Source organism: Chlorocebus sabaeus, chromosome 9 (genome assembly GCF_047675955.1).
Source record: "Chlorocebus sabaeus isolate Y175 chromosome 9, mChlSab1.0.hap1, whole genome shotgun sequence".
Lineage (NCBI taxonomy): Eukaryota > Metazoa > Chordata > Mammalia > Primates > Cercopithecidae > Chlorocebus > Chlorocebus sabaeus.
This window is the reverse complement of record NC_132912.1, coordinates 12,254,933-12,282,806: the sequence shown is the minus strand read 5'-3', so window position 1 is coordinate 12,282,806 and position 27,874 is coordinate 12,254,933. Positions and strand designations below refer to the sequence as shown.

General features: G+C 45.0%; 1 protein-coding gene and 1 pseudogene across 2 annotated transcripts in view; one reads left to right on the top strand and one right to left on the bottom strand.

Moving 5' to 3' along the window:
- The window catches only part of DHTKD1 (dehydrogenase E1 and transketolase domain containing 1), a 53,822-nt gene that overhangs the window by 2,796 nt on the left and 23,152 nt on the right, over nt 1-27,874 (bottom strand). The window contains exons 7-16 of one of the 2 annotated variants that reach the window (XM_037983329.2): nt 26,924-27,122; nt 23,231-23,543; nt 20,953-21,037; nt 20,338-20,477; nt 15,547-15,697; nt 14,252-14,358; nt 9,530-9,694; nt 5,435-5,517; nt 4,301-4,470; nt 882-967 (exon numbers count right to left, since the gene is read on the bottom strand). In XM_037983329.2, the coding sequence (XP_037839257.2) occupies nt 882-967; nt 4,301-4,470; nt 5,435-5,517; nt 9,530-9,694; nt 14,252-14,358; nt 15,547-15,697; nt 20,338-20,477; nt 20,953-21,037; nt 23,231-23,543; nt 26,924-27,122 (1,499 nt within the window). The remainder of the gene's footprint in view (nt 1-881; nt 968-4,300; nt 4,471-5,434; nt 5,518-9,529; nt 9,695-14,251; nt 14,359-15,546; nt 15,698-20,337; nt 20,478-20,952; nt 21,038-23,230; nt 23,544-26,923; nt 27,123-27,874) is intronic. The other variant, XM_073018721.1, reaches the window with a different exon arrangement.
- Nucleotides 6,513-6,611, top strand: LOC119618844 (U6 spliceosomal RNA; annotated as a pseudogene).

Here is a 27,874-nt window from a genome sequence, read left to right as displayed (position 1 = left end):
CAGAGGTTGCAGTGAGCTGAGATTACACCACTGCACTCCAGCCTGGGCAACGAAGAGCAAAACTTCGTCTCAAAACAAACAAACAAACAAAAAAGAACAGCACAAAAGAATAGCACTTTTTTGAGTATAACCACCTTTTTTTTTTTTTTTTTTTTTTTTTGAGACGGAGTCTCCCTCTGTTACCAGGCTGGAATCTCGGCTCTCTGCAACCTCGACCTCCCAAGTTCCAGTGATTCTCCTGCCTCAGCCTCCTGAGTAGCTGGGACTACAGGCCACCACACCCAGCTAATGTTTGTATTTTTAGTAGAGATGGGGTTTCACCATGTTGGTCAGTCAGGATGGTCTCAATCTCCTGACCTCATGATCCACCCGCCTCGGCCTCCCAAAGTGCTAGGATTACAGGCATGGGCCACCATGCCAGGCCGAGTATAACCACTTTTTTAAACGTGATTTTAATATTTTGATGACCAAAATGTTATGCAGCAAAACAAAAAAGAAAAGAAAAGAAACATGTAGGCCGGGCGTGGTGGCTTGCACCTGTAATCCCAGCACTTTGAGAGGCCGAGGTGGGCAGATCAGGTCAGGAGATTGAAACCATCCTGGCTAACAGGGTGAAACCCCGTCTCTACTAAAAATGCAAAAAAAAAAAAAAAAAAAAAAAAATCAGCCGGGCATGATGGCGGGCGCCTGTAATCCCAGCTACTGAGGGGGCTGAGGCGGGAGAATGGCATGAGCCTGGGAGGTAGAGTTTGCAGTGAGCAAAGATCGTGCCACTGCACTCCAGCCTGCGAGACAGAGCGAGACTCCGTCTCAAAAAAAAAAAACGAAAGAAAGAAAAACAACATGCACACAAGACACTACCAGAGAAAACATGTGATTACCTTGCAGGCCAGCTGCTTTTCAAACCTTGGAGAAACAAACGACCATGGACCCATGTTCTGAGGTTCCTCCTGACTCCAAATATGATCTATGAGAGAAGAAATTCGTTTCAGCACCTCAAATAGACACATGCACACGGTCCCCAATTTACTATGATTCCACCTACGATGCTGTTTTCAACTTTACAATGGTGTGAAAGGGATTCACATTCACGAGAAACTGTACTTCAAGTACCCGTACAACAATTGTGTTTTTCACTTTTGGTACAGTATTCAATAAATTATTTGAGATACTCAACACTTCATGATAAAATGTAATCGATTTTGTGTTAAGTGATTGTGCCCAACTGTAAGCTAATGTGAGTGCTCTGAGTGTGTTTAAGGCGGGCTAGGCTAAGCTGTGTTTTGTAGGTTAGGCGTATTCAATGCATTTTTTTTTTTAATTTTAAGTTCTGGGGTACATGTGCAGGATGTGCAGTTTTGTTACATAGATAAACGTGTGTCATGGTGGTTTGCTGCGCAGATCATCCCATCACCTAGGTATTAACCCAGCATCCATTAGCTATTCTTCCTGATGCTCTCCTTCCTCCCCCGTGACCCTCGGACAGGCCCCACTGTGTGTTGTTCCCTTCCTTGTGTCCACGTGTTTTCATCATTCAGCTCCCGCTTATAAGGGAGAACATGCGGTATCTGGTTTTTTGATCCTGCATTAGTTTGCTGAGGATAATGGCCTCCAACTCCATCCCTGTCCCTGCAAAAGACATGATCTCATTCCTTTTTAAGGATGCATAGTATTCCCTGGTATATATGTACCACATTTTCATGTTCTTTTTTTTTTTTTGACACGGAGTCTGGCATCCAGGCTAGAGTGCAGTGGCGCAATCTCAGCTCACTGAAACCTCTGTCTCCCAGGTTCAAGCAATTCTCCTGCCTCAGCCTCCCAAGCAGCTGGGACTACAGGTATGCGCCACCACACTCGGCTAATTTTTGTATTTTTAGTAGAGATGGGGTTTCACCATGTTGGTGACCCTGGTCTCAAACTCCCAACCTCAGGTGATCCACCCACCTCGGCCTCCCAAAGTGCTAGGATTACAGGAGTGAGCTACTGTGCCTGGCCTGCATTTTCAATTTAACAGTATTTTCAACTTACAATGCATTTATTGGGATGTAGCCCCCTCATAAGTTGCAGAACATCCGTAAACCAAAACAGGAAGGGGATTATCTAGAGACATATTTAGAGAGATTTTTCTCTGTACATTCAAATTCAATTAAATATATGCTTTTCCAATATGGCATAGTGTTGCTTGTCTCTTTTTTTCCTGGCAAATACAGTCATGTATCCACCATCTCAATCATGATACAGAACAGTTCTATCAACCCCCAGAATTTCCTCATCCTGACCTTTTGTAGTCGACTCTAGCTCCCACCCCCACCGCTGAAAATCACCAATCTTTTCTCTATCGCTACAGTTGTTTCTTTTCCATAATGTCGTATCAATGAAATCACGCAGCCTTGGGGCTCCTGGAACGGTCATAAGCATTTGTGATTGATCCATGTTGTTATGCACGGCGAAGTTTCACTCCTTTCCATTGCTGAGTAGCACGTTATATGGATGTGCCACTAATTGTTTATTGATTCACTGGTTGAAGGACATTTTGGTTGTTTCCAGTTTGGGGCAATTAGGAATAAAGCTGCTATAAACACTTGCCCACAGATGTTTCTGTAAACCTGTTTTTTATTATTTTTTGAGACAGGGCCTCATTTTATCACCCAGTCTGGAGTATAGTGGCGTAATCACAGCTCACTGCAGCCTCAACTTCCCGAGCTCAAGTGATCCTCCCACCTCAGCGTCCAAGATAGCTGGGACTACAGGCACATGCCAGCACACCTGGCTAATTTTTCTATTTGATTTTTAGAAAAGAGGATTTGCCATGTTGCCCAGGCTGGTCTTGAACTCCTGAGCTCGAGTGATGCACCTGCCTCGGCCTCGCAGAATGATGGCACAGGCATAAGCCACTATGCCTGGACTATTTCTTTTTTTGTAATCAAAAACAATTTTTTGAGAGAGTGGGTCTCACTCTGTCACCCAGGCTGGAGTGCAGTGGTACGATCACGGCTTACTGCAGACTTGAACTGCTGGGCTCAAGCAATCTTCCCATCTCAACCTCTCGAGTAGGCTAAAACTACAGGCATGTGCTACAACGCCTAGCTAATTTATTTTATTTTTTGTAGAGACAGGATCTTGCTATATTGCTCAGCTGGTCTCCAACTCCTGGCCTCAAGTGATCCTTCTGCCTCGACCTCCCAAAGTGCTGGGACTACAAACACGAGCCACCATGCCTAGGCTGTGAATGTGTTTTTACTTCTCTTGTGTGAATACCTATGAGTAAGACTGCTGGGGCATATGGTAACTCGGTGTTTAACTTTGTAAGAAACATACTTTTTTCCAAGGTGGCAGCACCAGCTTGCATCCACCAGCAGCGAGTGAGGGTTCCAGTGGCTCTGCTCCTCATCAACACTTCATAGCATGAGTCTGTTGTTCTGTTTTAGTTTTAACCATTCTAATAGGTGTGTGGCCATACCTCATTTTGGATTAATTTTCATTTATTTTAACATGAATAATATTGAGCATCTTTTGAAGTGCTTATTTGCCATCCAGTTCTTTGGAGAAGTGCCTACTCAAAGTTTTTGCACATTTTGAAAAATTGGATTGTTTTCTTTGGGTTTGTTTTGTTTTTTTGAAATGGAGTCTCACTCTATCACCCAGGCTGGAGTGCAGTGGCACAGTCTTGGCTCACTGCATGCTCCGCCTCCTGGGTTCAAGCGACTTTCCTGCCTCAGCCTCTGGAGTAGCTAGGATTACAGGCACCTGCCACCATGCCCGGCTATTTTATGTATTTTTAGTAGAGATGGGGCTTTTCCATGTTGGCCAGACTGGTCTTGAACTCCTGACCTCAAGTGATCTGCCCACCTTGGCCTCCCAAAGTGCTGGGATTACAGGCATGAGCCACTGTGCCAGGCTTTTTGTTTGTTTTTTGGAGACAGGGTCTCACTCTGTAGGCCAGGTTGGAGTGCAGTGGCACAATCCGGGGTCGCTGAAGCCTCAGTCTCCCAGGCTCAAGCGATCCTCCCGCCTCAGCCACCCAGGTAGCTGGGACTACAGGCACCACCACGCCCAGCTAATTTTTATGCTTTTAGTAAAAATAGGGTTTTGCCATGTTGGGCAGGCTGGTCCCAAACTCCTGACCTCAAATGATCTGCCTGCCTTGGCCTGCCAAAGTGATGGGATTACAGGTGTGAGCCACTGCACCCGGCTGAGATTCAATTTTCTAATAACCCCCACCACCTCTTTTCATTTGAAAGAGTTGAAATGGGTTTCGGGTATCTGAACATCAAAACCCCAAATGAAAACAACCCCTTACCTTTAACATGTTTGTATTTGCTCATCTCTTGCTGTAAAGAATCCAATGGGAAGGGGCAGAGTTCCTCTACGCGGATGATGGCAAAGTCATGCCTCTTGGACCCGAGAGATTCCCTTTGCTTCAGCAGGGAGTAGTAATGTTTGCCAGAGCAGAACACGAGGGTCTTAACCCTGTTGGACAGAAAAGGAACAGCAGGTGGGGGAAAATTTTTTTAAAGTAAGAATTATGTCAGAAAAGGCCAGGCGTGGTGGCTCATGCCTGTAATCTCAGTACTTTGGGAGGCTGAGGTGGGCAGATCACGAGGTCAGGAGATCAAGACCATCCTGGCTAACACGGTGAAACCCTTTCTCTACTAAGAATACAAAAAAATTAGCCAGGCGTGGTGGCGGACACCTGTAGTCCCAGCTACCTGGGAGGCTGAGGCAGAAGAATGGTGTGAACCCAGGAGGCGGAGCTTGCAGTGAGCTGAGATTGCGCCACTGCAGTCCAGCCTGGGCAACAGAGCAAGACTCCGTCTCAGGAAAAAAAAAAAAAGAATGAAGTCAGAAGGGGAGACAGTGCAGATTTAAAGGCCTCATGAACAAGGTGGTGGGGGTCTCTGCAGCTGGGTTTAGTCATAGGCTATTCCTAGAGATCCTTCTTCAGCAACACATGCCTCCAAAGTCCACTTTCCAACCCACATTAACTCCTACTCCACTGACTTAAAGGAGTTATATTAGGATACGGGAGGCCAGGCACGGTGGCTCACGCCTGTAATCCCAGCACTTTGGGAGGCTGAGGTGGGTGGATAACCTGACGTCAGGAGTTCGAGACCGGCCTGACCAACATGGTGAAACCCCATCTCTACTAAAAATACAAAAATTAGCAGGGTGTGGTGGTGGGTGCCTGTAATCCCACCTACTTGGGAAGCTGAGGCAGGAGAATCCCTTGAATCCGGGAGGCAGAGGTTGCAGAGAGCCGTGATCATGCCACTGCACTCCAGCCTGGGCGATACAGCCAGACTCAGTCTCATAAATAAATAAATAAAAATAGGAGACGGGAGATCTGCGTCACCTGTCATCTCTTCATGTGAACTACTTTTCCCATTAATTGAAATTCTGCCGCAGAGTATGAAAACAGAGACACAGATCTTACTTTTCTGGATCCACAGATGAATCACCAATGACCGGGTTAAATGTTGTACCTGGTGCCATTTCTTGAAGAGTTGACACAGCTGCCTACAAGGGAGAAGAGGCCACACATCCAGCAAGCAACAGAAAGTGGTGATGCTGCCACTTACAAGGGTTGCTACCAAACATGAGTGCCAAAGTTCCAGCCTAGCACTGCAAGGAAACACATGTACTAATAGACACAACACCTTACCAAAAAATATCAGTTCTGTACACTTCAGAGTAAAACTATGTTTCTGAGGTTACATAAGATTGCCTTTTGGAATCTTAACACTTGGGGAGTCCAGGGCAGGAGGAACACTTGAGGCCAGGAGTTCAAGACCAGCCTGGGCAACACAGTGAGACTCCCTTCACACCCCCTACTCCACCATCCCCACTGGTGCCCTGCCTCTATTTAAAAAACAACAACAACAACAAAAACAGGCCAGATGCGGTGGCTCATGCTGGTAATCCCAGCACTTTGGGAAGCCAAGGTGGGCAGATCACCTGAGGTCAGGAATTCGAGACCAGCCTGGCCAACATGATGAAATCCCATCTCTACAAAAATACAAAAATTAGCCAGGCATGACGATGGCTGTCTGTAATCCCAGCTACTCAGGAAGCTGAGGTGGGAGGATGGCTTGAGCTTGGAAGGCAGAACTTGCAATAAGCCATGATCACGCCACTGCACTCTAGCCTGGGTGACAGAGCCAGACCTCGTCTCAAGAAAAAAAAAAAAGAAAAAGAAAAAGACTAGGTGCAGTGGCTCATGCCTATAATCCCAGCACTTTGGGAGGGAGAGGTAGACAGATTTCCTGACCTCAGGAATTCAAGACCAGCCTGGCCAACATGGTGAAACCCTGTCTCTACTAAAAGTATAAAAGTTAGCCAGGTGTGGTGGCATGTTCCTGTAATCCCAGCTACTTGGGAAGGTGAGACAGGAGAATTGCTTGAACCTGGGAGCTGGAGGTTGCAGTGAGCCAAGGTCGTACCATTGCACTACAGCGTGGGTAATGAGAAACTCCGTCTCAAGAAAAAAAAGAAAAGTAAAAAGATTGCCTTTTGTGCTCATTTTGGCAGCATGTATACTAAAATTAGAACACTGCGGAGATTAGCATGGCCCCTGCACAAGGATGACAATAAAAATTGAAAAATAAATTTAAAAGAAGATTACCTTTTACCTGGTGCCACGATATAATTTAAAGAATCAGGCTGGATGCGGTGGCTCATACCTGTAATCCCAGCACTTTGGGAGGCCAAGGCATGCATATCGCTTGAAGCCAGGAGTTTGAGACCAGCCTGGCCCACATGGTGAAACCTCATCTCTATTAAAAATACAAAAATGAGCCAGGTGTGGTGGCACACACCTGTAATCCCAGCTACTTGGGAGGCTGAAGCAGGAGAATCACTTGAACCCAGGAAACGGAGGTTGCAGAGATTGTGCCATTGCACTTCAGCCTGGGTGACAGAGCAAAACTCTATCTCAAAAAAAAAAAAAAAAAAAAGGCTGGGTGTGGTGGCGCACACCTGTAGTCCCAGCTATGCCAGAGGCTGAGGCCTTGCTTGAACTCAGGAGGCAGAGGTTGCAGCGAGCCAAGATTATGCCACTACATGCCAGCCTGGGTGACAAAGTGAGACTCTGTCTCAAAAAAAAAGAAAAAAAAGAGCCCCCCCAGAAAACCGGTGCTAAAGGCATTGCATTAACTCTTCCTAAATGTTCGGTGATGCTTCCAGCCTGATGAGGTCACCTCAAAACATATAAGATTGTTCGCGAAACACTGGGTGAGAAAGAACCAATAGACCACTATAAGTGAACTAGAAATGAACAGCTGCTATTGGTGAGATGGCTGAAATCCATTTTCTGCCTATTGACTAGATACTGACTCCCAGGGCCGGGCTGGGGTGAGTCAAGTAACGTACCTGGTGCAAAAAGTTTAAGGAGGCACTGATTTTAGGGCTGTGAAAATATCGCCCCTCAGAAAGAGTACCTCCCTACTCCCCTCTGAATGCTAAAAACTGCTTAAAACAATGAGGCCAGGCATAGTGGCTCACACCTATAATCCCAGCATTTTGGGAAGCCGAGTCAGCCTGATCACTTGAGGCAAGGAGTTCGAGAACAGCTTGGCCAACATGGTGAAACTCTACTAAAAATACAAAAATTAGCTGAGCATGGTGGTGCAAGCCTGTAATCCCAGCTACTCAGGAGGCTGAGGCAGGAGAATTGCTTGAGCCTGGGAGGCAGAGTTTGCAGTGAGCGGAGATCACGCTCTGCACTCCAGCCTGGGCGACAGAGTGACACTCTGTCTCAAAAAACCAACCAACCAACCAACCAACCAACCAACATTGCAAGGCTCGCAGTTTTTCTTCAGTACCCCTCAATTCCAAATATACACTCTCGAACCTTGGCGAACAGCACAAGATATTCTTGAACAGCCGAATTCTAAATGTCTTATTTCACCTCAGCAGTCATATCCAAATAAATGTAAAAATTTTAATACTCCCGGCCGGGCATGGTGGCTCATGCCTGTAATCCCAGCACTTTGGGAGGCCGAGGCACACGGATCACCTGAGGCCAGCAGTTCGAGACCACCTGGTCCAACACATTGAAACCCCATCTCTACTAAAAATACAAAAATTAGCTGGGAGTGGTGGCAAGTGCCTATAATCCCAGCTACTCAGGAGGCTGAGGCAGGAGAATCGCTTGAACCTGGGAGCTGGAGGTTGCAGTGAGCCAAAATAGTGCCACTGCAATCCAGCCTGGGCAACAGAGAGAGATTCCATCTCAAAAAAAAAATAAAATAAAATAAAATAAAACAACGACAACAACAAATTTAATACTAATTTTAATTAAAACTCTTATATGAACCTGAAAAAAATTATAGCAGATAGGATAAATATATGCTTAGTATTTATTATTTTGAACATTTCCATGTGAAAACTAGCATATTTTTGTGATTTGAAAAACATAATGTACACTTAACACATAAATAGGTAAACCTAAGTATGTGTTAAATGATGAAATGATAAATTTCACGCCACTGCACTCCAGCCTGGGCAAGAGTGCAAGACTCCATCTCAAAAAGAAAAAAAAAAAAAAAAAAAGAATGACAAATAATACCATTCATTTTCAACAAAATACTTTGAATTCCCAAATTGCTGCTATCAACAAAAATAGTGCTTAGACCATTTGGGCTTTAAAACTTTTTCTTTTCTTTTTCAGACAAGGTCTTGCTGTGTTGCCCAGGCTGGACTGTAGTGGCCTGGTCCTACCTCACTGCAGCCTTGAACTGCAGGGCTCAAGAGATGCCCCCATCTCAGTCTCGTGAGTAGCTGAGAGCACAGGTGTGAGCCACCAAACCAGCTAATTTTTTTTTTTTTTCAGAGATGGGGTCTTACAATGTTGCCCAGGCTGCTCTCAAACTCCTGGGCTCAAGCGATCCTCTTGCCGAGGCCTCCCAAAGTCCTGGTATTATAGGCATGAGCCACCATGCCCCGCCTAATAGCCTAAAAGCTTGTGTAAATATTATTTCTGCTCAGGAGGACACTAGTGTAACATCTGCTATCCCTGTCCTTCATTATGAGTGACAGAAAACCTACCTATCTTTCCAGGTAGTCTTAAAAGGCTGTTCAAAAAATGAAAGCAGGCCAGGTGTGGTAGCTCACGCCTGTAATCCCAGTACTTTGGGAGGCCAAGGCGGGCAGATCACCTGAGGTCAAGAGCTAGAGACCTGTCTGGCCAACATGGCGAAACCCTGTCTCTACTAAAAATACAAAAATTAGCTGGGGGTGGCAGTGCGTGCCTGTAATCTCAGCCACTTGGGAGGCTGAGGCAGGAGAATCGCTTAAACCCAGGAGTCAGAGGTTGCAATGGGCCAAGACTGCAACATTGCACTCCAGCCTGAGCAACAGAGTGAGACTGTGTGTCAAAAAACAAAAAAAAAAAAATTAAGGTAGCAAAGTTAGTTGAAACTAAAAAGGTGTTTCTGTAATTTAAATATAATTAGATATGGAAAATAGAGAAAAATGGAGTGCAAAAAATGACAAAAGGAGGAAGGCTTATTCGCCAGCTTCTTCTACTTACTGGGAGCCTGAGTAACATCTTAGGGGAAGCAACAATGAGTGGTTTTCTGAAGTTCCGGACCATTTGTCTTCTAAGCAAGTGGAAATACTGTGCAGGAGTTGTTGGATGAACCACAAACATGTTCACAGTGTCTCCGTCCACCCCCTCTTCCACACTGTCACACATCTGGGAGAGAAGTGGCAAGAAAGGAGAAGAACATTCAGATCATCTATTTCAGTCATAGTGACAATGGGCTAGCCAAAGGGAAACACAGGTGTTCTCAATTACAGCAGAAAAGCTATTGCCCAACATTACAGAAAAATACCAGCAGGTGCATTAATGAACGGTGAGGTATTAACCAAAGGAGAGCTCTGATGGCTTTCTCCACTGGCCCAATTCTCTGTCATCTAACACAATTGTTTCCAAACACGGCTAGACAGCAACAATCATCTGGAAAGAACTTTAAAAAAAAAAAAAAAAAAAAAAACATATTCTGATTACTACAGGGTTAAGATAGGGGAAGGAAGCACTATCAGAATCTCACTTTCCTAATGTAATAAACAAAATGATTGTCGGTGTGTGTGTCTGTGTGTATGTGTGTGTGTTTTAAGACAAAAACAAAATCAAAAGCAGCTCATAGAAAGGTTGAAAAATTCAGGGGAAGGAAGTTAAATCTCAGAAGATCCTGGTGGGACAGAAAGCCGAGGCATAACTCCTAACCCTACCCCAAAGGCAGTGAAAGGAAAGAAAGAGAGTTGACAAAATCTGGACAATTCTTTTTGTTTTTGTTGTTACAGAGTCTCGCTCTCTCGCCCAGGCTGGAGTTCAGTGGCACAATCACAGCATACTGTAACCTCAAACTCTGGACTCAAGCAATCCTCCCACCAGAACCTCCCAAGTAGCTGGGACTACAGGTGTCTGCTACCACACCTGACTAATTTTAGAATTTTTGTAGAGATGGGGTCTTGTTATGATGCCCAGGCTGGTCTCAAACTCCTGGGTTCAAGCAATCCTCCCGCCTCAGCCACCCAAACTGCTGGGATTACAGGCATGAGCCACCGTGCCTGGCCTTAATTATGATCATCTTCTTTTTGCATACACACTTGATTCCCTTGACCCTTCACTCCAACCCATAAACCTAGTTAATCCCCACTTTCTGCCTGTTCCATGTCTGCAGAGAATGTAGCTGGAGACAACACAAAATCACACCAATGGTCTTTAGAATCCTGACCAAGAATCTCAGGTGGGGCCTTAATGACCTTAGACTCTTAAACTCTATTTCCCTAATTCACTCATTCTCCTTCTTTCCCAGGTGACTAATTCACACCTTTAAACTCAGGACCTCCTCGTCCATCACCACTCTCAGCTAATGACCTCAGAGCATGTCCTCAGACCATCTACACACACATTCTCACCTGCACCCATCTTCTCTGCCTTCCATTTACTGCCACCAACCATGCTCCTGTCTAAAGCTAATTTAAGCCATCATGTACTAGAGCCTACCCCATCTTAAGCATGCAAGGAAATCATTCAGTTATTCTGCCCTCACCCCTACATCACCATTCTCTTCTTCTCTACTAGATCATGCCTGTCACCAAACAGGCCTTATTTCCTACCTTTAACAAAAAACAAAGGCCTGGCGCGGTGGCCCACACCTGAAATCCTAGCACTTTGGGAAGCCAAGGAGGCAGTATCATATGAGGTCAGGGGTTCAAGAGCAGCCTGGCCAACATGGTGAAACCCTGTCTCTACTAAAAATACAAAACTTAGCCGGGCATCATGGCACACACCTATAATCCCAGGTACTCGGGAGGCTGAGGCAGGAGAATTGCTTGAACCTGGGAGGCAGAGGTTGCAGACAGCCAAGACTGCACCATTGCACTCCAGCCTGGGTGACAGAGCAAGACGCCATCTCAAAAAGAAAACAAAACACAAAAAGAACTCTTGACACAAATTTCCCCACCAGCTATTGTCCCATTTTCTTATTCTATTTACAGCAATACTCCTCAAAAGATTTAAGTTGACTTTCCTCCCTCTTTTTTTTTTTTTTTTTTTTTTTTGAGACAGGGTCTGGCTCTCTTGCCCAGGCTGTAATACAGTGGCGAAACCTCAGCTCACTACAACCTCTGCCTCCCAGGGTCAAGTGATCCTCCCACCTCAGCCTCCCAGGTAGCTGGGATTGCGGGCATGCACCACCGCCCAGCTAATTTTTTTAGTTTTATTTTTAGCAGAGATGGGGTCTCACCATGTTGCCCAGGCTAGTCTCAAACTCCTGAGCAAGTGCTCCTCCCACCCTGGCCTCCCAAAGTGCTGGGATGACAGGCATGCGCCACCACGCTCGGCCCACTTTCCTCCCTGGAATACGTTCTGGAGATCTACGGCACAGGACGGTGACTGCAGTTAATGTATTATATACCTGAAAACTGCCAAGAGGATAGATTTTAAATGTTCTCTTCCCAAAAAAATGGTGAGTATGTGAGGTGATGGGTCTGTTAATTGCTTGATTCAATCATTTCACAATGTATACCTACATCAAAACATCACATTTTATATCATTAATATATACAATTTTACATTTGTCAATTAAAATTTTTAAATAAATATACTTCCCTTTCTCTAGAATCAGGAATCAGGGGTGTCCAATCTTTTGGCTTCCCTGAGCCACACTGGAAGAAGAATCATCTTGGGCCACACATAAAATACACTAACAACGGCTAATAAGGTACAAAAAAAAAAATCACAAATAATGTTTTAAGAAAGTTTATGAATTTGTACTGGGCCACATTCAAAGCTGGCCTGAGCTGCATGTGGTCCATGGACACAGGTTGGACAGGTTGCTCTAGATGGTCCTCAGTATGTCATCAACCATCAAATGGACTCCTGATTTCTAAATCCAGTGGTTCATTCTTACGCCTCATCTATTTATTATTTGTATATTTTTAGTAGAGACAGGGTCTCACTGTGTTGCCCAGGCTGGTCTCAAACTCCTGGGTTCAAGCGATCCTCCCACCTCGGCCTCTCAAAGTGCTGGGATTACTTCACTCCTCATCTTAATTGACATTGACACTCCCTCTTCTTTGGTATGTTTCCTTCGCTTGCTTTCTAAGATCTTCCTCCCACCTCACTGGTTGCTCCTTCTTCATCTCACTTACTCTTCTTCTCTGCATCCTCTGAGGTTGGACTATCCCAGGATCCAGAGCTCAGGCACCTTTTCTCTTCCACTGTGCTTACTGCTTTGATGACTTCATCCAGATTCATGATTGTCAATGTCATCTAGTGGCCGATGACTCCGAAACTGTATCCCGCACCTACCCATTTCCTCTATTTCTTCAAAAACTAGTAGTTTTGTATTTCACATGTCATTCTTTAGTTTATCTACCATTACTCTAATTTCTTTTTAAATAAAATTCTTGATGTCATCATTAATGTAACTATCCATCTATCTGTTGTTCTATCTACCTATCTATTAAGCTATCATCTATACATTTTAGCGGCACACATGCCAAAATCATGAACGATATGCATGCTGAAGTACTTGGGGTCACATGTATTGATATCTCTATTTATTTATTATGTATGTATGTATGTATGTATTTTTTTTTTTTTTTTTTTTTTTGAGACAGAGTCTTTGCTGTCCAGGCTGGAGTGCCATGGCATGATCTTGGCTCACTGCAACCTCTGCCTCCTGGGTTCAAGCGATTCTCCTGCCTCAGGCTCCTGAGTAGCTTGGATTACAGGCATGAGCTACCACACCTGGCTAATTTTTGTATTTTTAGTAAAGATGGGGTTTCACCATGTTAGCCAGCCTGGTCTCAAACTCCTGATATCAAGTGATCCACCTGCCTTGGTCTCCCAAAGTGCTGGGATTACAGGTGTGAGCCACTGTGCCCGGCTGATATCTCCATTTATTTTGAAATTAATCAAAAAATAAGATGGATTGAAGGATACCAGAATGACAGATGAATAGATATGTGACAAAACAAGTATAATAAAAAATAATGGTGAATTCTAGGGAGTGGGTATATGAGTGTTCACAGTAAATTCTTTTCAACTTTTCTGTATATCTGAAAGTCTTCATAATAAACCATAAGGAAGTAACATGCAAAAAGAGACATTTGTAATGATTCACACCAAATGAGGACAATGGCTATTTCTGGGAGGATATTTCAAATGTTTTAATAACCAGCCAGGGTTGGTGGCTCGTGCCTGTAATCCCAACACCTTGGGAGGCTGAGGCGGGCGTATCACTTGAGGCCAGAAGTTTCAGACCAGCCTGGCCAACGTGGAAGAACACCAATCTCTACTAAAAACACAAAAATTAGCCGGGCATGGTGGCGTATGACTGTGGTCCCAGCTACTTGGAGGCTGAGGCAGGAGAAGCACTTTAACCCAAGGGGCAGAGGCTGCAATGAGCCGAGATCGCACCACTGCATACCAGCCTGGGCAACAGAGCGAGACCCCATCTCAAAAAAAAAAAAAAAAAGGTCTCTAGGAGATTCTGATGATCAGTCTGGTATAAGAACTGCTGATCCTGGCACAAGAGAACTTTAATTGCCATAAAACCATGATACTATTATACCTGAGGCATTATGTTTCCGAAGAAAATTGACATTGCATCAAATCTGTTTCACTCAATTACTGAGCTATCTTACAGTTAGGTGGGCGTTAAGCTACCCGCAGGAGGTGGAAAAGCTCTAGGAAGCAGGACAGTGATTGTTTGACTCCAGAAGACATTGCCCTTACCTGCAGGAAACGCTCTATTCGACAGGATGAGTGGTCTGGCCCAGCCCCGTCGTAGCCATGTGGAAGGAGGATGACGATGCCGCTTTGGAGGAGCCACTTGGCCTCTCCTGGAAAAGCACCATGTGGGGAGTAAGAGCTCTGCGAAGCAGGGACAAAGCAGCCTCATGTGACTCAGCTGGGGAAATCAATGTTAGTTTTCTGCCTGACCCCCCAAAACTGCTTTTATTACATGCACTTTCTAGAACTATTATGCTATACTTAGGGAAATGTCCATTTCTTTGAATGAAAACCTATCATGGGCTGGGCATGGTGGCTCACACCTGTAATCCCAGCACTTTGGGGGGCTGATGGATCACTTGAGGTCAGGAGTTTGAGACCAGCCTGGCCAACATGGTGAAACCCCGTCTCTACTAAAAATACAAAAATTAGCCAGGTGTAGTGGTGCACGTCTGTAGTCCCAGCTACTCTTGAGGCTGAGGTGGGAGAATCACTTGACCCCGGGAGGTAGAGGTTGCAGTGAGCTGAGATCGTGCCACTGCACACCAGCCTAGGGGACAGAGTAAGACTCCGTCTCAAAAAAGAAAATCATAACCTATCACGGCACAGGCCCTGGGCTTTTACGAGTGGAAGACAAACTCAAAGGGGAACGTTCCTAGCTTCCTGGACAGCACATGCCACTCCGATATCACTGCAGGCACCACTCTTACAAGAATGGGCAGCTCCCACCTTTCTCACAGCCCGGCTGACAACACAGGCCACTGTCTTGAAACAGGGGGTGGTGGACATGACAGAACAGTCTCTGGACAAGTCAGAAGTCCAGGCTCCTCAGGCGCTTTTCTTCCTCCCAGTGAAAATGTTACAGAGAAGCATGACCATCGGAAAGACTGAAGGCAGGTATTCAAAACCCAAGAATGGGCATCCCTGGAAAACGGGATTCACGGTCTGGGGACTTAGATGTTTATTTCAATTCCTTCTAATTTTTACAGGGAGCAAGTACTGCTTTGGAAGCTTTCAGACACTGGAGCGGGTTTTCATGGCCCTACTGACTCCTGGGCACAGGCGCTGGGTGGCACCAGTGCTCCTGCTAACAGAGAGCTTGGGTGTTTGTCCTAGTAACACATGAACCTGACAGTGGCCACACTCCCGTCATAACAGAGTGACCCCAACTCCCTGAAGGTGCCGCTGCACACGGGAGTCTCACAGGCAGCAGCGGCCCCTTTTCATTCATTTGTCCCCACGAGGCTAGGGCCACACAGGGACCCCCACCTGTACCCACCTTATACACTGACACCAACCTCCAGAGATGAACGTGTCAAAGATGATCTGGGCACCATTGAAGAAATCGCCAAACTGTGCCTCCCACAGGGGCAGTAACTTTGGGCTCTCAATGCTCATCCCGTATTCGAATCCCAAGACGGCCTCTTCTGACAGGGGGCTGTTGCTGACCTAATCCCAGGGAAGAGAAGGAAATGCTGGCATGCGAGGGCAACGGCAGAGCACTGGGTTCCTGGGAACTTATCAAAGGGAGGTGGTGCGGAGAGGGAGCCTTGCTCTCATTCATCACCACATTCTTTTTGTTTGTTTGTTTTTGTTTTTTGAGATGGAGTTTCGCTTTTGTTGCCTAGGCTGCAGTGCAATAGCTCCATCTCAGTCACTGCAACCTCCGCCTCCCAGGTTCAAGCGATTCTCCTGCCTCAGCCTCCTGAGTAGCTGGGATTACAGGTGCCCACTACCACGCCCGGTTAATTTTTGTATTTTTAGTCGAGACAGGATTTCAGCATGTTGACCAGGCTGGTCTCAAACTGCTGAGCTCAGGTGATCCACCCACCTTGGCCCCCCAAAGTGCTGGGGGTTATAGGCATGAGCCACCACGCCCGGCCTCATCACCACATTCTTTTGAGAAGAGATTTGCTGCTTGGTGTCAGGGATGCAGATGAGAAAAGTTGGGACAAAGAGAGGAAAAGATAAAAGAGGCCGGAATATGGGTATTACAGAGTTTCTTCAAGGATAAGCACATATACTTATCAGATGACCCTCCTCTGGAGCTGAGTATACAACTGTGTCTTACAAGGTTTTCAAAAACCTGTGGCCGGGCGTGGTGGCCTCCCAACAATTTGGGAGTTGGGAGGCCAAGATGGGAGGATCGCTTGAGCACAGGAGTTTGAGACCAACCTGGGCAACATGGCAAAACCCCGTCTCTACAAAAAGCAGACAAAAATTAGCTGGGTGTGGTGGCACATACCCGTAGTCCCAACTACTTGGGAGGCTGAGCTGGGAGGATTGCTTGAACCTGTGAGGTGGAGGTTGCATTGAGCCGAAATTGCGTCACTGCACTCCAGCCTGGGCAACAGAGTGAGACTCTGCCTCAAAAAAAAAAAAAAAAAAGAAAGAAAAGAAAAAAAAATGGCTGATCTTGGTTTGAGAAATACATGGTAGTCATGTCTGTATTAATTTCCTGATTTTGGTGTGTTATGATGGAGAAGGATGTCCCTGTTTGTGGAAATACACACTAGGGGGCACCAGGATGGCAACCTGCTCTCAAATGGTTCAAGATGAAAAAGAGGAGGTAGGAGGATCACTTGGACACAGGAGGTTGAGGCTGCAGCGAGCTGTGATTGCATCACTACACTCCAGCCTGCGTGACAGAGCGAGATCCTGTCTCAAAAGAAAAAAAAAATGAGAAATTGTTCCTTACTGTATACAACATTTTGGTAATTTTGTGTTTCTTTCAAATTTTAAAAAAACATATGCTTAAGTCACATCTTTATAGAATATTATTTTGGAATAAAAGGGAAGGATGGGCAGAGTGTGGTGGCTCATGCCTATAATCTCAGCACTTTGGGAGGCTGAGATGGGCAGATCACTTGAGGTCAGAAGTTTGAGATCAGCCTGGCCAATGTGACAAGACCCAGTCTCTGCTACAAACACAAAAATTAGCAAGGCCTGGTGGCACACATCTGCAGTCCCAGCTACTCAGGAGGCTGAGGTGGGAGAACCACTTTAACCTAAGAAGCTGAGGTTGCAGTGAGCCGAGATTGCGCCACTGCACTCCAGCCTGGGTGACAGAGCGAGACTTGGTCTCAAAAAAAAACAAAAAACAAAAACAGGATGAACTGATACGTGCTACATGCATGGATGGACCTTGAAAACATGATGCCAAGTCAAAGAAGCCAGTCACAAAAGGCCACATGTTATACCATCCTATTTACAAGAAACATCCAAAACAGGCAGATCAATAGAAACAAGCGGATGAGTGGTGTCCAGGGGCTGGAGGGAGGAAGAAGTGGGCAGTGACTGCTAATGGGCATGGGCTTTCTTTCTAGGGCAATGAAAATGTTCTAAAATTAGATAGTGGTGATGATTACACAACTCTGTGAATAGACTACAAACTGCTCAAGTGTACACACTGAGAGGTTGAATTTTATGAGTTATAGCTCAATAAAGCTTTTATTTAAAAAAATAAAAACCCTCTAGGCTGGGCACGGCGGCTCACGCCTATAATCCCAGCACTTTGAGAGGCCAAGGCAGGAGGATTGCTTGAGGCCAGGAATTCAAGACGACACTGGCCATCACAGTGAGACCCCTATCTCTACAAAATATTTACGGTTAGCCAGGCCTGGTGGTGCTTGCCTGTAGTCCTAGCTACTTGAGAGGCTGAGGTGGGAGGATTGCTTGCGCCTAACAGCTGGAGGCTACAGTGAGCTATAATTGCACCACGGGACTCCAGCCTGGGCAACAGAAGAGGACCTGTCACACACACACACACACACACACACACACAAAGATTGAGATGTACAACAGAGTTGAGGGGAAAAACACACCCCAAGGACCTATTCACTTATCATGAAGGCTGCCTGGCCTCTGTCCCTTCCTAGAAGCCATTATTGATAAGGGAACGCTGGTCAGTTATAAAATTCAATACAGACAATGAAGGCAGATCACTGCTTACGAAAATACAGCCACTCTCACTACCAAGATCAAGCAGGAGTTTCTCCCAGGGTTTTCACATAGAGGACATGGTTTTAAGTAATAAATTACTATTATTATTTTTTGAGACAGAGTCTTGCTCTGTTGCCCAAGCTAGAGTGCAGTGGTATGATCTCGGCTCACGACCTCCGCCTCCCGGGTTCAAGCAATTCTGCCTCAACCTCCCGAGTAGCTGGGATTACAGGCGTGTGCCACCACGCCCGACTAATTTTTGTATTTTTAGTAGAGACAGGGTTTCACCATGTTGGCCAGGCCGGTGTTGAACTCCTGCCCGCCTTGGCCTCCCAAAGTGCTGGGATTACAGGTGTAAGCAACCACACCCAGCCTAAATAATAAATTAAATCTTCGGCCAGGTGTGGTGGTTCACACCTGTAATCCCAGCACTCTGGGAAGCCAAATAATCCCAGCTACTTGGGAGGCTGAGGCAGGAGAACTGCTCCAACCCAGGAGGCAGAGGTTACAGTGAGCCAAGATGGCAAGATCATGCCATCTTGAGGGCAAGAGCCAAGATCATGCCACGGCACTCCAGCCTGGGTGATAGAGTGAGGCTCCGTCTCAAAAATAAATAAATAAATATAAATTAAATCTTCAACAGTATCCACAAAATAGACACAGGTATTTAATTGGGACTTTTTCAATAGCAAAATTCAAAACTGATAATAAATATCAAAGCACAATTCAATGAAAGCTTCATGTGAGGTAGGGGAATACTAAACATTTCAGTATCTAGTTCAGCAATCTGACTTGATCCAAGAGTAGATTTTGGACTAACTTAAAGAAAAGATGAGCTCCATATCCCTTCAGTTATCTTCCTAAAATGTGGCTTTTGCCAAGTGAATTTTTTTTTTTTTTTTGAAATGGAGTCTTGCTCTATCACTAGGCTGGAGTGCAGTGGCGCGATCTCAGCTCACTGCAACCTCCACCTCACAGGTTCAAGCGATTCTCCTGCCTCAACCTCCTGAGTAGCTGGGACTACAGACATGTGCCACCACGCCCAGCTAATTTTTGTATTTTTAGTAGAAATGGGGTTTCACCATTTTGGCCAGGATGGTCAAAATGGTGACCTCGTGATCTGCCCACCTCAGCCTACCAAAGTGCTGGGATTACAGGTGTGAGCCACTACACCCAGCCGCCAAATGAATTTTTTATAGGGTGTCAGTAACTCAAGATGATGTTCTCAAACTAATGGCTAGAGTAGGAAAGAAGATGACATGCCACTCAACTTACCTTAAGGAGTAAGTTATTTTCATAAACATCATGTGCTAGACACTTGAATACTTGTTTGAGGTAAATAAATGAAAACTCCACTACTGCCCTTAAGGCACGAAAGAGAAGGGCACAGAAGCTGCTACACAGAAATACATGGTTACATCTGGCTGGGTGCAGTGGCTCACACCTATACTTCCAGCACTTTGGGACGCCAAGGCAGGTGGACTGCTTGAGGCCAGGAGTTCAAGACCAGCCTGAACAATATGGCGAAACTCCATCTCTACAAAAAATAAATAAATTAGCCAGGAATGGCACCTCATGCCCATGGTCCCAGCCATTCAGGAGGTTGAAGCATGAGGATCCCTTGAGCCTAGGAGGTGGAGGTTGCAGCGAGCCAAGATGGCACCACTGCACTCCAGCCTGGGCAATAGAGGAAGATTAAGTCTCAAAAAAAAAAAAAAAGAAAGAAATACATGGTTATGTGTACATTCGTCAAATCGATCATACCTTAGGGAACAGGTAACCTTGAGGATGTGCGATTTTGCTTTCCTTAAGTAGGCAAGGAATACTGACTCATCCACATCTTTGAATAACTTTAATGAATTACTGCAATATGCAGATGATAATGTCAACTTTGAGTTGACAAAACACATCGATTTGACATTTACATGATTACAGATAAGTCACCAGAAGAAGAAAGCTCCAGCCTACTCTCTAGTGGGTTACTTCCATCCCAAATTGACAGACCCACCTCATCCACCCATCTAGCACCCCTTTACTTCCAAAGGTACTGAACTCAAAGTTGCCAGCACTCGCTCCTATTTGTTCTAAGATCCTGGAACTGTAATTGATGGCACCTGGATTTTACAACAGCTATAGAAACATCTCACCTCTAGAAACCCCTTCTGATTGGGGTCCATATGGTTCAGGGGGATGTAGGTGTCATCGGTCTCCTGGCAAACCACCATTGCATGTCTCTGACTGAAAGTTCCACGGCCAACATCTTGGCCACTTAGACGAACATTAAAACCTTCAGCAAGCAAGGAAAAAAAAGTCAGATTTCCATAAATAACCTAATAATAAGGTGTGGTGACTCTAAATTCTTATATGCTGGCTTAATCCGGAGAATTTTCCTTAGGATAACAGATAGTTATTAATATATGCTGACTGATATTCAAAAGTCTATAGTTAAGATGAGATTCTATAAGAATGGAGAGGTATCATGTGCCCTGCAATTTTTAGAGAAAACTATCTTTCTAGTACATCCAGCACTAGCCCTTTGTTTCCCAGGCATAACTGTCCTATGTCTATACTCTGATGAAGGCTGTCAGCATGACTTATACTACAATTAAGTAATATTGTCAGGAAAGAAAAATTAACGTGTTTTAGAACCTCTCTGGTCAATGAACACAATGGGAGGTAGTTATAACTCAAATAAACTGAAAGGTAACAGGTAGCAAACATGATTAAAAGTACTCTCCACCAGCTAGACAGAAAATTCTTACCTTGAGCAAGTAAGGAACCCAAGGCAAGAGCTTCCGCGGTGGCCCAGTCTAGCTTGGTTCCATCCATCATCTTCTCCATTCTGGACTGTAAAATTCAGAGGAAGAAAAAGAGGAATGTCTAAGAATCCATCTCCTTTTTCACAATGAGTACAAAAATTTAATGCAGGCCAGGCACGGTGGCTCACGCCTGTAATCCCAGCACTTTGGGAGGCCGAGGCAGGTGGATCACTTGAGGAATTCGAGATCAGCCTGGACAACATGGTGAAACCCATCTCTACTAAAAATACAAAACTTAGCTAGGCCTGGTGGCATGTCCCTATGATCCCAGCTGCTCAGGAAGCTGAGGCAGGGAATCACTTGAACCTGAGAGGTGGAGGGTGCGGTGCAGTGAACTGAGATGGCTCCACTACACTATAGCCTGGGTGACAGAGCAAGGCTTGGTCTCAAAAAAAAAAAAAAAAAAAAAAAAAAACAAATTAATGCAACAAAATTAAACATCAAAAACAATGCTGAATAAAAACAGAGTGCAAAGGGATACATTAGAGAAAGAGAGCAATTATATACAGTTGGGTTTTTTTTTTTTTTTTTTTCCTGAGACAGTCTCTCTCACACAGGCTGGAGAGCAGTGGTGCAATCTTGGCTGATTGCAACCTCAGCCTCCCTGGTTCAAGTGATTCTCCTGTCTCAGCCTCCTGAGTAGCTGGGACTACTGGTGCGCACCATCACACCCAGCTAATTTTTGTACTTTTTAGTGGAGAAGGGGTTTCGTGATGTTGGTCAGACTGGTCTTGAATCCCTGAACTCAAATGATCTACCTAGCTCAGCCTCCCACAGTGCTGGGATTACAGGCATGAGCCACCACACCCGGCCTATATACAATTTTAAAACAGGTAAAACAAACACATGCTTAGGTTAGCGGTTACCTCTGCAGAGGTGGGAGGAGACGGATCAAGGAGGAGTATGTGGGGATCTGTATTTATAACATCCTATTTCCTAAGCTGGGTGATGAGTACATATTATAGTTTGTTGTAATAGTCTGTGTACCTATAACAAAAACTTAGAGTTAATGGGTTGTTTTATTTTAATTTCTTTTTTTTTTTTGGAGAAACAGGGTCTCATTCTGTCACCCAGGCTGGAGTACAGTGGCACAATCTCGGCTCACTGCAGACTCAACCTTCTGGCCTCAAGCAATCCTCCCACCTCGGCCTCCTGAGGAGCTGAGACTACAGGCATGCGCCAGCATGCCAGGCTATTTTTTTAATCTTTACTAGCGATGAGGTCTCACTATGTTGCCCAGGCTGGTCTTGAACTTCTGGGCTCAAGCAATCCTTCCACCTTGGCCTTCCAAAGCACTGGTATTACAGATAGGAGCCACTGCGCCTGGCCAAGTTAGTGTTTGAAAATGATTCGTGTTGGGCACGGCGGCTCACATCTGTAATCCCAGCACTTTGGGAGGCCAAAGCGGATGGATCAACTGAGGTCAGGAGTTCAAGACCAACCTGGCCAACATGGTGAAAACTCATCTCTACTAAAAATACAAAAATTAGCTGGGCACAGTGACACGTGCCTGTAATCCCAGCTACTCAGGAGGCTGAGGCAGGAGAATCGCTTGAACCTGGGAGGCAGAGGTTGCAGTGAGCTGAGATCATACCACTGCACACCAGCCAGGGCGACACAGCGAGATTCCATCTCAAAAATAACATAAAATAAAATAATTTAGAGGGCAAAGTTCCTTCATCTTCAAGCTTAAAAAAGATAAAGACCCTTAACTCTTTGCTCTCCACATTTTAGCACTGAAAGTTCCACACTCCAGAAAACCCCTAAGTCCCAGGCCCACCAGGGCCGTTTGTCATCCTATGGTGATCCTAAGACAATACGTAAAACGTCGGCATGTTTATGGGGCTTCTTTGGGGTATGTCTGTTGATTTTTGTTTCTTTTATTTAAGCCACCTGAAACAATTAAAGTGTTTTCTACTCACTGGTTGAAAAAATAAAAGCAGACATTCTTGTATCTCTGTATTTTTTTATAGTGTACATGTATTCCAGGTACATGTAATGTATGAACATGCATAAATAAATACATGAAGGAAAAAGAAAAGCAGAGAAAATCTGAGGTAACTATTAGTACCAAAACAACCCTAGGTTCAGTTTCTAGAACCTAATGACACACAATAAATATCTGTCAAATGAATCAGCCAACCAAAAAGACCAGACCAACGTCAGTGCGTTTGCTGAGCAGGAAGGAGAAGCAATAACCAGCCATTTGGAGGCTGCCCACCTGAACATGTGTCTTCAGCAGGTGACTGTGCATCTGCAGCTCTCTCGGCACCTCTACAGACTTCACGCCAACAAACTGCAGGAGGTCGAGGGGCACACCTGTGCTCCAGGTGGTGATTCGTGCTTCTGGCTGAGCCAGGCCCTGCCAGTGGGCCTGCAGGTTCAGGGCAGGGGGGCTGTAGTGGGCCATGTTATTTAAGTGATCATTCAACTTAGCATAGTAGGAGGATTTTATTTCAGACACCTCCTCCTGCGTCATGAGTCCACTGGCAATGAGGTGCTCTGCATATGTGTCTGGGATACTCTTTCGAGCTCTGTCCAAGAAGGAAGAGAAACAAAAATCAATCTGACCTGTAACAATCTAACAGAGACAGAGAGAGTCACTGTCAAGCACGGTGGAGTGTCAGCACTCTAAAAAGGCATTCGACAGGTGCAGTGGCTCACGCCTGCAATCTCAGCACTTTGGGAGACCAAGCTGGGTACATCACCTAAGGTCAGACTTTGGGACCAGCCTGGCCAACATGGTGAAACCCCGTCTCTACTAAAAATACAAAAAATTAGCTTGGTGTGGTGACAGGCACCTCTAATCCCAGCTACTCAGGAGGCTGAGGCAGTAGAATTGCTTGAACCTAAGAGGTGGAGGTTGCAGTGGGCCAAGATCGCACCATTGCACTCCTGCCTGGGCAACAAAAGTGAAACTCCGTCTCAAAAAATAAATAAATAAAGGCCAGGCGCGGCGGCTCACGCCTGTAATTCCAGCACTTTGGGAGGCCAACGCAGGTGGATCACAAAGTCAGGAGATTGAGACCATCCTGGCTAACACGGTGAAACCCCGTCTCTACTAAAAATACACACACACACACAAAAAAAAAAATTAGCCGGGCGTGGTGGTGGGCGCCTGTAGTCCCAGCTACTAGGGAGGCTGAGGCAGGAGAATGGTGTGAACCTGGGAGGCCGAGCTTGCAGAGAGCCAAAATTGTGCCATGGCACTCCAGCCTGGGCGACAGAACGAGACTCCGTCTCAAAAAATAAATAAATAAATAAATAAATAAATAAATAAAAATAAAAAGGCATTCAGGAAAAATGTTTTGGAACTAGACAGAAGTGGTGGTTGTACCACTTTGTGAAGGTAAATAAATGCCACTGAGTTGTTCACATTAAGATTGCCAATTTTATATTACGTCATGTTCATCTCAATAAGTTTAAACATAAACAAAATAAATAAGCAATGCTAAATATAATGAATTAATTTAATAAATGAAAGCACTCACAGTAACAACCTCTTTTCCAGGCAAGTAACAGAAAACAAATTTATCTTTATAAGTTTTTGCATCCAAGTAGAAATAATAAACAGTTTTTCTATGATTTGATAAATTCTGACAATTATTTCTAAGACTGACCCACACTGTCTATCCAATCAGCACCCCCCTTTATTTAAAAAGGTATGGAACCCAAAGTTGCCCCAGTCTCTGAAAGTTGCAATCTTTCAGGTTGTGTCAATCATCCTTTAACTACAATCATCAGCACCTGGGTGTCACAATAAATGTCACTCTACATTCTTGTAATACTTTATAAAGTCTATTCACATATATTATCATATTTATTCCTGATAAAAGAGAGAAGAAAGCAGGATAGATTTTAAAGATAAGGCCCTGGGGCCAGGTGAGGAGGCTCATGCCTGCAATCCCAGAACTTTGGGAGGCCGAGACAGGCAGATGGCAAGACCAGCCTGGGTAGCACTGTGAGACCTCGTCTAGTCAGGTGTAGTGGCAAGCACCTGTAGTCCCAGGTACTCAGGAGGCAGAGGTGGGAGGATCACTTGAGCCCAGGAAGTCCAGGCTATGGTGAGCGGTAATCACACCTCTGCACTACAGCCTGGGCGACAGAGCAAGACCCTGTCTCAAAAAAATAAATAAAATAAAATAGGGCCCTGAAGTTCATTGAGTCATTCAGCTGCTAAATTCAGAGCTGAACAGAACACAATTAGTTCTTCTGAGAGCAGTCCTCTTTCTGGTACCAAAGATCAGAAAAGCCCATAAAATGTTTATTCCTCTGCTTTAATTTATATCTATAAGGAAATAAACTGGAGAAGGGGCAACTATTTTATTTCCTAGTATCTAGAAAAGGAAGTTCCAAAGTAACAAATTCCCCCTCCGTCACATTAACCATCTGAATCAGCACCACTGGACAGAAATGAAATGCAAGCCATGAGTAATTTAAAATTTTCTGGCAGTCACATTAGAAAAGGTAAAAAGAAACAGGTGGAATTAATTTCTTTTCTTTTTGCTTTTCCTTTGAGACCGAGTCTTGCTCTGTCGCCCAGGCTGGAATGCGGTGGCACAATCTCAGCTCACTGCAAAGTCTGCTACTCCAGGTAGAGCGATTCTCTTGCCTCAGCCTCCTGAGTAGTTGGGACTACAGGCACGCGCCACAGCACTGGCTAATTTTTGTATTTTTAGTAGAGACGGGGTTTCACCATGTTGGCCAGGCTGATCTCAAACTCCTGACCTCAAGTGATTCACCCACCTCGGCCTCCCAAAGTGCTGGGATTACAGGTATGAGCCACCATGCCCAATCATTTCAATAATATATTTTATTTAAGTCAATATACTCATTATATTGTCATTTCCATATCTAATAAATTTAAAAATTATTATTTTGGGTTTATATTTTACATGCTAAGTCTTTGAAATATGGTGTACGTATTATCCTTATAGCACATTAATCAGGACTAGCCACTTTTCAAGTATTCAATAGCCACTGATGGCTAGTGGTTTCCATCTTGGACAGCATGGTTCTGAACATTCACTAAAATCCTCTGAGTTACCTCTTACCAAGGTGCCAGGCAGGACTGCAGCTATGGTTTGTAGAAATGAATCGCTGAGGTTCTATTTCTGGTCCTGCCGACACTGCAGTAAGTAGATTCGGGTGAGGTTTGCTTAATTCCCCCTGCTTCAATCTTCCCATCTGCTGAGTTGCCCTTTGTCTATTCAATGAGGAACCATGTCAAGTGTGAAGAGTATGGGAGGCCAGGCACGGTGGCTCATGCCTGTAATCCCAGCACTTTGGGAGGCCAAGGCGGGCGGATCACTTGAGACCAGGAGTTCGAGACCAGCCTAGCCAACATGGCAAAACTCCTGTCTCTACTAAAAATACAAAGATTAGCCAGGCGTGGTGATGCATAACTGTAATCCCAGCTACTCAGGAAGCTGAGGCACATGAATTGCAATTGCTTGAACCCGGGAGGCAGAGGTTGCAGTGAGCCGAGATTGTGCCACCTGCACTCCAGCCCAGAACTGTGTCAGCTTTAGCATTGAAAGTTTCATGTCCTGCCTGAGCATGGTGGCTCGTGCCTGTAATCCCAGCACTTTGGGAGGGCGAGGCAGGCAGATCACCTGAGGTCAGGAGTTTGAGATCAGCCTGGCCAACATGGCAAAACTCCGTCTCTACTAAAAATTACAAAAATTAGCCAGGCATGGTGGCACACGCCTGTAATCCCAGCTACTCGGGAGGTTGAGGTAAGAGGATCACTTGAGGCAGAAGGATCACTTGAACCCGGGAGGTGGAGATTGCAGTGAGCCAAGATCATGCCACTGCATTCTAGACTGGGCAACAAAGCAAGACTCCATCTCAAAAAAATATATATGTATTTTAATTGTTAGGGAGCATATCACACAAGGGTTTATAATTGTACCTGATGATTTTGTACATGATGGGGTTGGTGAAGAATGGCTCATCCAGCTCATTGTGGCCCCACTGCCTGTAGCACAACAGATCAATAATCACATCCTTGCGGAACTGGCGTTGGTATTCAAAAGCCAGTCGTGTGGCACGGACCACTTCCTCTGGGCTGTCTCCATTGACATGGATGATGGCACAGCCCACAAGCTTTCCTGAAGGACAGAAGACCAAGCTGAAACAGGACAGTTAACACTGGCCCTCTCTAAGCCCTATTTCCTGCATCAAAAGACAGCCCAGTCCTCACAGGTAGATACTGGTTTGGTTAAGAACCCCAGCTTCGGAGACCAGCTGGCAAGTTCCAACTCTGGGACTTATTGTGTGACCTTGATAAAGCTACAAATCTCAGCCTCCTTATCTATAAACCGGGAATAGGGGCTCCTATCTCTTAGTGATACTGCAAAGGTTCAATGAGTGAATGCACACACAATTGTAATGCCTAACAGTGCCTGGTACATAGTAGTTAATATTTATTTTGTTACTGTTATTATTATTACTCTCTTTCTCCCCGAGATAAAAGGGTCATTAAAGGAGGTACCCTAGAAAAAGATAAATTTTCTCCAAAGAAGTTCAAGAATGGATCTTCAGCATCTTCATCAGACTAATCATAAAGGATTCACATCGACAAGCCCAAGAGGCATCCAGTCCAGGCTGTTCGTATAAAAGGAGAATAGTTGCTACCATCAGACAGTCTTGTAATCTGTGAAACTGGGAATGGGTAATAACAGCCCTGTCTTTCTCTTAAGACGACCAATTTCAGCCTGGTACAGTGGTTCACGCCTGTAATCTCAGCAGTTTGGAAGGCTGAAGAGGATCACATAAGACCAGAGGTTCAAGACCAGCCTGGGCAACACAGTGAGACTCAATCTCTACAAAAAAATTATTTTAAAAATTAGCTGTGGCTGGG